Source organism: Acanthisitta chloris, unplaced genomic scaffold, assembly GCF_000695815.1.
Source record: "Acanthisitta chloris isolate BGI_N310 unplaced genomic scaffold, ASM69581v1 scaffold5564, whole genome shotgun sequence".
In the NCBI taxonomy this organism is placed as follows: domain Eukaryota; kingdom Metazoa; phylum Chordata; class Aves; order Passeriformes; family Acanthisittidae; genus Acanthisitta; species Acanthisitta chloris.
Window position 1 is genome coordinate 59,841 of NW_008669744.1, and position 10,198 is coordinate 70,038.

At 37.8% G+C, this 10,198-nt stretch overlaps 1 protein-coding gene across 1 annotated transcript in view; it reads left to right on the forward strand.

The window, feature by feature from the left end:
- Positions 1-8,411, forward strand: part of TRIM2 (tripartite motif containing 2) — a 42,132-nt gene extending 33,721 nt beyond the window's left edge. Inside the window, exons 11-14 of the mRNA XM_009073422.1 lie at positions 2,178-2,346; positions 4,009-4,079; positions 6,542-6,682; positions 7,689-8,411. Of these exons, the coding sequence (XP_009071670.1) occupies positions 2,178-2,346; positions 4,009-4,079; positions 6,542-6,682; positions 7,689-7,841 (534 nt within the window). The 3' untranslated portion in view covers positions 7,842-8,411. The remainder of the gene's footprint in view (positions 1-2,177; positions 2,347-4,008; positions 4,080-6,541; positions 6,683-7,688) is intronic.
- The last annotated feature ends 1,787 nt before the right edge of the window (positions 8,412-10,198 follow it).

Sequence of the window (10,198 nt, forward strand, 5' to 3'; positions counted from 1 at the left end):
TTTCCTGGGGACGTTTTAGCATTATTCAATTAGGTGGATTTTGCCTAAATATTTAGCAATTTATAACAGCATATGTCCCAGAACAGACAAATGATCATTGCATGTTGGCTAAGCATAGTCTTGAAGCTGCAGGATTTACTCTCTGGAGTTTTCTTTACTTGAAACTGAAAGAGGTTGTGTAGTGACTTCGTACCAGACATCCTCAGGGAACCATAATGGCTTTATTTTAGGATGATTCCTATTTTTACCTGCAGTCCCACCTATGAGAATGTACCATGAAATAGGAGCATGGGACTTCCTAAGAGTAGTAGAGCTCTTTCTGTTTGCTTTGATAACATTAGAGACATGAGAGAAATGCTAGGCAATGGTTCTTGTCCATGCCTTGTAATCTGTCCCACCTTGATATGTTCCACTACTCCTCTCCACTTGCAGGAGGGAGGAGAGAGGGGCAGAGAGGTCAGAAGTAGATGTGGTGCTTGAGGACATGGTTTAAGGCTGAACATGACTGTGCTACTTTAATGGTTAGATTTGATCTTAGAGGTCTCCTCCGACCTAAATGATTCTATGATTCTAGGTGTTGTTTGTTCTAGGTGGTGATCTGTCCCACTCTGCAAAGGCAGTGAGATAAAAAATAGCCTCATAAATAAGATGAATATCTTAGTATGTATTTCATTTAAATTCCAAAAGAAACAGAAAAGTATGTTCTCCACCAAGATACGTACCTCAGTTTGTAGGACATGTCTCTCACAAATTATTACAGGATCTGAAAAATCTGAAATCCATAATTTCAACACAGCCTGTTCAGTGGATTGCCTGTCCAGTACAGTAAAGAGGCTGGCAGGAGACCAGACTTTTGAAACCAACCTGGACAAGTGTTTCCAAATCTGTCTATCATTTTAAAAATGAACTGAAACTAGGATGCAAGTTGCAGCATTCCAACAACTACCCTCCAGAAAATTCAGTATTTTTATAACCATTTTTTAACTGAAAGGTCAAAACTCAACTAATTTTATGTAGACTAAAACAAGTTCTAGAACCTCTGCCTGAAAAAAAGAGAAGCAAATGGTGAAAAACATGGAATGGGTTGTGAGGTGATGCTAGAATATTCTTGGGTATATGCCCAGGTAGCTTACAGGTTCTTTGAAGGCTTTGTCTCGATTTCTGCTTGTTCTGTTGCTTAGATCCTCTTCTTAGATCCGCTTCTTTTTGATTCTATTAAAGAATGCTTCTAACATTTTCTAATGCATTTTGACAGCTCTCTAGCCTTTCCAAATAATTCACTGTGTGCGAGATCCACCTCATCTCCACTGAATGTTTTTCCATTGAAATATTGTATACAATTCCCCTCCTGTTGCTGATTATGCTGGCAGATGGTTTTGGTAGTCACAAGGCCTACTTAAAATGGTGGAAGTAATTTTATTTACCTAAGACAGGAGAAAGCTTTGATTTGTTTAGTGTTTCAAAGAACACTTGATTTGGCGTTTGGCAGCACGATGCTGTCTCCTTTGCAGTTTTCAGTTGACACTTCATGTGTCTATCCAGCAAGTGAAACAATCTCATGTGGATCTGGTGGAGGATACAGAGATCAGCCTGAGCTTTAGCTTTGCTCAAATTCTTTCCAAGTGCACTCTGAAGCTGCTGGTGTCTCATTAACTGAAGAAAGGCAACAGAGAACATCATAGCTTGCATCCCACCCAGCTCTAATGCCCCAAGATGGAACTCTGCTTTGATGCAAGCAGTGGTAAAGGGATGTTTCCCTGTCCACAATCAGGTGGTTGTTGGACTCAGGAATTGTGTGCAATAGGAGGCAGAATTCCTTTCTGCCTATCCTGCTGGTACCCTAGTGCTGGTTATACAGACAATTCTGACACATGCTGTAGTTTATCAAGACACACAAATCTCATGATTGTGTTTCTTATGAGTTGTATATTTGGACTCTGTTCCTGAGGTGGCAGATTTTCCACTCTAGAAGGGACATACAGAAAGCAGTCTTTATTTTCAGCAGCAGAAGAAATTATGAACTACACAGTAGGAGCTGCTAAAAACAATCACTTCACACTTTTGGTTACGAAAATGCCTCTCCATCCTGCTATGTGCCTGTAATACAATCTTTGAACTGTACTAACTAATTTCTACTATGCTAACCTGTTTTTTCTGTTTTGTGTTTTGCATTTTAGGCCAAAATTGGGTCTGGAAAGCTCATGGGCCCTAAAGGTGTTTCAGTGGATCGTAATGGACACATCATTGTGGTGGACAATAAAGCATGCTGTGTCTTCATCTTCCAGCCAAATGGAAAAATAGTCACCAGGTTCGGTAGCCGAGGAAATGGTGACAAGCAGTTTGCAGGTACACTTGATGGTAATATGTAAATCCCCTTTTCTTGCCTCTTCTGCTCACATTTGCATGATGTTTGAGCATGTTGAAGATGCTATATACTACTCGTCCTCTGGGGGAGACATTCTATTAAACATTCAGCTCCTATTCACTTCACCATTTGTTTAATTTGTCAGGAAGACTGCAACATCTGCTCTGCAAATGTTGCTGTAACCAGATTGTTTTATCTACTTCTCTGTGCCTGGAAGCATTTCAGATCAGTGACCCAAGAAAGACTGATCTTAACTAGCATTTTATAATTGCTTTGTAATGCCCACACTAAGTGTTCATGATAATCAACTCAAACACTGTGCTTTGTGTTTCCAGTGATCAGATACACATAAACCAATGCCCTAAGTGGTATCTTCCCACTCATTAGAAAATGAATGTAATGGGATAGTGTTAAGATCGAGATCAGGAAGACACAGTTATGCAACAGCCAATGCCGATTTGGGGAAATTGCCACTTATATTCAACTGATTGCTTGCACATGGTGTCTTTCAAGTTGAACATGCAATTAAGTGTAAAAAAAACCCAACTGATATATTTTAGGTGAACAGTTGTTCTTTCAAAATTCAGAATGAAGTTGCCAGGTTACATATGCAGGTCATTTTTCAGGTGTTGGGTCACTACGAATATGTAGTTTGATTGATCTGATGTTTTGAGTGGTTCACAGTGTAAGAGAGGAATAGCATCAATGGTATAACTGCTTTTATCTTGAGATTTCTTGCAATGTCTTATGGCATAAATACCATATATATATAATTTGTGAGAGCTTTGGCTCTAACACAGCCAAATTTTCTGTGCATCTCCAATGTCTTTCATTTTAAAATTTGTAAGAACACCTCCTGAAAATAAGTCTGCAAATACTTCCTAAGCAGTGCATTTGAGAAATATGTCACCTCTTCTTGCTGGTAGGCAACAGAAAACAGCAAATTGTCACTACTTGAATGTTTTCAGTGTAAAGGTTTTCACCTTTTTTATAGTTTACACTGATATACTGTGAAAATTGAAACTGAGTTCTGATCTGTTTAATACTTCAAAACAGCACCAAGTATTTTGGTTCAGGTACTTGCCTGTTTTCAATCTACCATTTGTTTTTTATTTAGGTTTGAGCACATAGTTCAATACACAATGTAAAGCAAAAAATGCACTTTGTTCCCTGACAGTGGTCTTCTGTATTTATCCTAAAACTTCTTAGCTCAAATGCTTGTAAATGAGCACACAGAGCACAGAAGATTTCAATTAAGACTTTACATGAACATTTTTGAGAACTATTTTCAGTGTATACACAACTTTATGCCTAAGCACTACATATTTTGTCTTGTTAATAAGCATATAAATCTCTGCACAGTCATATGTAGACAAGTGGGAGAAATGAACAATGCTTATTGGTGACATTTAACTGACAACTGGTTGAAAAAGAAATTATTTGTGTTTGCAAAGAGCATGCTGAGCTTTTTTTTAAAAAACATGAAATTAAATTACTCTAATTTGAAATTGGTATTCCCAATTTGACTATTATTGCTCAGAAGCCAAACAATATTCTGGCAGGCTGAATTTATTTTTTTTATAATGTAACCAATTTTTTTGTTTTAATGGTATTATCTTTTTTTTCTTTCTTCTGCATTGCAGGTCCTCATTTTGCAGCTGTAAACAGCAACAATGAAATTATCATTACAGATTTTCATAACCATTCTGTCAAGGTACTTAACGGCAACTTTGAGAGTTGCCAGTCTTATTTTATTATGGTACATTCTTGGGGAAAGTAAAGCATTGTTAAAACCAAGGAGATCACAGTCTATCTATGAGCTCTGATATAAGGAGAGCACATGCAGAGAGCTTTGCATGCAGTGCATTGCGTAGTGAAGATAGAGCCTCTGGTGTTGCTATAATGGTCTCTAATTCAATTGCTTAGACATAAGTTGTACCTGAGATAAATAATTTCAGCTTATTTATTTATATTAGCCCTCTGCCAAACCTGTTATTGACCTATGTTCTGCCCTATTTTAAGAGTCTGGTAACTGCTTTTGAATTTCCCAGTAAAAGCTTTACACGTTTCTGGTTGAATAAAATTATAACAAAGTAAAGATACATGACAGTCTTTCAATTCCATACCTATAAGCTTTATGATTATGGGATCCATTTACAACCCAATTCTCTTAACAACTGTGTAATCATAGGTTTTCATTCAGTACCTCCTGCACTGACAAAACTGGCCAATATTCCTTACACCCATGGGAAATTCTGACTCATGGCCTGTTAAACATTCATGGTAAGATAAGGAGGTGTATTTGTTTGTCCCAATAATAAACCAAAGCAAGGATACATGTTAAGATGTCAAGTGGTGGAAAATGTATAGGAAGGATATACAGGCCATTTCTGGAACTACTTGTGTGTGTGTTTGTTCTCTGGCATTCCCTTTCAGACCCTTTCCGTGTCTGCTCTTTTTCTCTCCCTCAACAAGAAGCAGCAGCAGGGGGACACAGGCAGCAGAACACTGTCCTACCTGGGTTCTCAGGGCATGTGTGTCAGTCCCACACACCAATGAAATCCCTGGGATTTCATCTGATGGATTCCTGTTTTGATGTAACACAAAGATGAACCCTCAGTCCAGTTCTTCACTGTTCATAGCTGAAATCTCACATATTCACGTGAAATAGGAAGTTACTGCCTGAGCATAGACACCTTCATGTCCTGAGCAGTGCTGAATCACCTCGCTTTTGAATAGCAACCTTGCTCGGTAGCCCTTTGGAATCTGAGAGGAAGTAGCAACTCATGGTTTGGATTACAACAAAGAAACCAAGACTGCTGCAGGAACCCTAAATCAGGCTGTTTAGCAGCAGGAGGCCTATGACTCCATAAATTAGCCCTCTGCAAGCAGGGCTTGCCTGGTAACAAGAATGCCTGGAGTGGCTTAACAACAAGGGCAAACTGAAATGAAAAAAAACAAGTGAAGGATGTAAGAAGTGTGGCATCTTAGCAAATTTATAATTACTGCATTTCTAATGAGAACAGAGTGTTCCCATCTGTTGCTGGTGTGACTCAATCGGATAAAAATGTTATTTGTTACAATTTAGTACTAACTGGAAAAGATTCTTATTTTTGTAGTGTTCTCTAAATTGGTGCATGTAACTGTTAACACTCTGGAGAGTACTTCATAATCTGGGAGCACAGAGTACATCTTGTTTTAAATAATATATTAATTTATGAATAACTAAATAAATTCATTTCACACTTATGGGTCCCAAAGCCTCTTCCTGCCACTAGTGTCTTGAATTAAACATGTCCACTCAGCAACATTATTCTCCCTCCCCCATTAACCTTCGAGCATGTTCCTTCCCTGAGGCATCTTCTGTGGAAAATCCTGCTCAATTTAGGGCTCTCTCTCATTCAGTCCCTTTAACCCAGGAAGAGAACAATACATCTTTGCCTGTTTCTTTCATTAGTTGACTTTTTTTCTATTTTCTTCAATCATCTGAGACACTGACCTAGTACTTCATTAATTTCCTTCCCCAAATGCCTTTGCTCTGTTCATGTGGGTATTCAAGAACACGATGATTTCCTCACATCTTCCACCTTATTAGCACTTCAGTATGCACTTGGCACTTGTCAGGTCTTTGCATTTTCTTCTGCAAGCCACAGTCAGTCTCTAAGGAAGCTGTTGGACCTTGTGCTACAGCTGGGCCTCAGTCCAAGATGGGCCAAATTATTTTACAGATGGCTATGGTACTATGCAAATGACACATTCCATATCTCACTTAGTCCCATTGGTGCATCCAGGTCACTGACTGACTAGTCATTGATCAGTTCCATCTTTCTGCTGTCTAAACCTGTTACCATCACAGAGAATTCAGTTGCTGGACTGTCTATACAGAGAGGCAGCATGCTGTGATTCTCAGTGTGTGTGATGTTATGAAAGTCAAAGAATAGTGCATCTGCTCCATTGTGTTTCTGTAGAACTGAAACACAGAAGCCACAGCCCTATCTGCATTCAGCTCTTCTTAATTCAAGAATTAAGCAAGCTGTAGTGGTGGGGAAGGGTGTTGGGGGTGTGTGTTTCTGGGAACTCTGCAATTCCTAGCTTAATTAGCAGGTAAACTGGTAGTAGTAGATTACTAATGTATGATATGATGCCATATTCAGGTTTTTGGTTTAACTCACACAGGTGTTTAACCAGGAGGGAGAATTCATGCTGAAGTTTGGATCAAATGGAGAAGGAAACGGACAGTTTAATGCACCAACTGGAGTAGCTGTAGATTCTAATGGAAATATTATTGTAGCAGATTGGGGAAACAGCCGAATACAGGTAGAAATTTCTGTATTTCAAAGGTGCTTGATTAAGAAAACTAATGGATTGATAACTCTGGCCACTGAAATCTTCAGACTGCCCAAGAAACATAATAGCAGTATTAGAAGTGATGTGGTTTCTCACACAAACTTTTATATGCCTCATTGCTGGTCCATCCACTTTTTGAACTGGTAGTGTCAGATCATGGGCTTTCCAGTATGACTGCTAGCAACTCTGTTGGTCACTGTGACCAATGCTTTTGTCACCAAGTAGTTCCCCAAAAGCTATTCGATAACATATGAGACTTGCAAGCACTGCTGAGATGCTAGTAATTTATAATCACCGTAACTGAAGATTGCAGACATGGTGGAAAATATGAAAAAACAAATGACCTGAGGCAAATGCAGCAGATTTTTATTGTCTTTTTTTAAATGTTGAGAAATGATTTTGCTTTTAAGTTACGAGAGTTACCCTGCTTTTATCTTTCAAGTGCTCATTACAAAGTCTTCTTATTTGACAATGTCTAATAAATAAGTGTATGTATTATTTGCACTGAATACAGAAATGAGGGAGCTGCTTATGAGTTGTTCTCAGGAAGCACTGTCAACAGTATAAACAAATTCCTGGTTTTCTCTGTGTGGGAACCTAAGAGCCAGGCTAGCCACAACAGTAATATTTATTAGGAAAACAAGGTGTTGGTTAAGTTCCTGATTGAGTTTACTTTATTGTAGTTGACTATTTTTAGAATCAGGAACAGCCAAAGTGCTTTTTTATTACTATTCCATTGTGTCTTTAATTCTTGCCAAAGATCCTGGCTTTAAATAGTTCTTCTTAATCATAAAATACATTTGTGTATAAACTTGCATGTTATGAGATAATAGAACAGATTCTGCCCTTTTTTATTCCAGCGTATGTCAACTGTTTCAGAAATGAGAAGTGTAACAGTATAATCGAGAGCAGACTTGTGTCTGCTCTTTTTCTTCTTTATTCATAACATTTATTCTGTTCTTTCTCACCCTCGAAGGTTTTTGATGGAAGTGGATCATTTTTGTCCTACATTAACACCTCTGCTGACCCACTATATGGTCCCCAAGGTCTGGCCCTTACTTCAGATGGCCACGTCGTAGTTGCGGACTCTGGAAATCACTGCTTCAAGGTCTATCGATACTTACAGTAGCAATGAGTTCTGGAGCTGGGTAATCACCCACCCTTAAGAAAAGGACTGGTCCTAGAGATCCAGTGTGGGATATCTCCTACTTTGAGTTAATTTTTAATAATGAAGGAGTCTCTTATGGACTTGTTGTGATAATTTCCAAACTTACCTTGTTTACATAGGACTTGCACCTCTTATGTTTCTCACTGAACTTTTTGTTGCAAAGGTTAATACAAAAACTCCTCTTGAACTGAATTCATAAAGACAATGTGAAATTAAACACAAACTGCAACCTATGGAACTGGAATTAACTAATTAGGCAAAAATGAGAAAAGTTTGGGAAAAGTCCCCAAAGCTTTTTGATGACTGCAAAGGGTAGCTCCTGTTCAGAGCTTCCAAGTTTAAAGAAGCATCATTCTTACGCATTATTTAACCCAGAGGCGATCCTGGGAATCTTATAGATCTCATTATCATGGTAGGTATTACAGTTTTAACATTCTTCAGTCTTACTATCTATAACAAGTAGGTCCTTTTAGTGTAAGGTTAAGTCTCACAAAATCCGTCTAGCTCTAAGTGTCAGACCTAACACAGCTCCACATTTAGCACCATAAAAATCAATGCAAATTCCCTACTCATGTGGAATTAATGAAGGATTGTTTCATGTGCTCGTTTTTCACTCTTCCTCTTGCTCAATGTGCAGAAAGGACTTTGCAGAGACCTGACATTTCTAAAGATCTGGAAAAACCTAATTGTAGCGATACATTAGTGGGAGCGGAATTTCTGTATAACGACAGACCTTTTGACACCAAACTAGTTCATTAGGATCAGGGTTATTACAATGTCAACTCAATTAACCTCATGTGTGCCACTCTTTCATGTGTGTTCATTGCCATGTTTCCTTATGGCAACTCATTGTATTAACCAATAAAATAAGATGCAGCATCACACAGGACAGAAAGCCAGAGAGGTACCCCTGTGGAGGACCTACATTATACAACCAAAGGAACTGTGGTAAACAGAGGTTGTATAGGAAAGCCAAGGGTTACCAAAGCTATTTGTTTTTACATGAGAAAAAAATACGTTACAAATAAGAACGAATTTGAACCAATTCCTGAAGTCCTTCATCAAAGGGAATTTTGTTAGAGGACAAAATAAGGACTGTGAGATTTGTTCTGATTTGTTTGTATGTATGTATGTATGTATGACTGATTGACACAAAAATATGAAAATAAAAATAAAAAAGTGGGTTATTTCAGCAAACTGGAACATATGTATGACATTTGACAATGGCAGTACTCTGAAAAATGTCCTCCCTTCTTCCTGCCAGATCTCACTACTGTGTTCTTTGTTGAAATATTAATTTAACTGGAAATGCTTACAGTCATGGTTCTGTTTTTAATGTTTGGTTTATTGTTTTTTTTAAGCGTGAACTTGTCCTTTTTAAAGTAGCATTGGCTTTATTCTTATTTCTAAATCTCATGGTCAAAGGATGAATTGCTACTGTAGCCTAATATGGATTGGTGCTCCCTTCTAAACCTCGTTTGAGGAGCTGGTGAGCTTGCTGCCAATGCCTGCAAGAGCCTGGGAAGTGCTGTCTGTCTTTTCTCATTTTTAGGGCCTTGAAACAAAAGGGCATTGGGTCAGAAACAAGGGAGTGTTTTAAGCATGTTTGCAAAATGGAAAGAAATCTTTGATAAAAGTACTCGTTATAAGTATTTGTCTTATTTCTAAAAGGTTAAGGTGGTTGTTTCAATGAATTTGAGAAAAACTAATGGTTTTTTTTGTAAAGATGCGTTTGACTTGTAAAAATGCAGACCCCAAGGTTTGTCTGGGGAATTTGTCTGTTTTTTAATTACTGTTTCTTAAAGATATTTCCTCTTCCTTCCCTTGTTTATTTTTTGCACATAGAGCCAATTTACAATTTTTTGTGCAAATATTAGTTTCCTTATTTCATTGCAATAAATATTTTGTGCATGAGGCTTAAGGTTGGACTGTATAGTGCAGCTAAGAAACTGGTGGAACATTTATGAAATATTAAAACTCAAGTATGGTATTACCAAGAGAACAAAATATCCTCTGCTTGAACTGAGTTTGTCCTAAAATTCTGAAGATGGTATCACAGTCATCACACAATAAACTATCCTATCAAAATTTAACAAAGTTTTAGATCAAATTTCCATTATAAGTGTCCTTATAAAATACCTTTGGCCAAACAAACAATTTCTAACATTGCAAGGCCCTTAAATGGCCAATTTATCCATGAAGAAAAGGTGTGTAGCATTTTAACTGTATTTATTAACAAAGAAAAGAGGTGCACGGGTTCTTTGAGATAAAACTTTTACAAGAAAATGAGAAATGTGCTGTTGCTGACAGTTATCGTA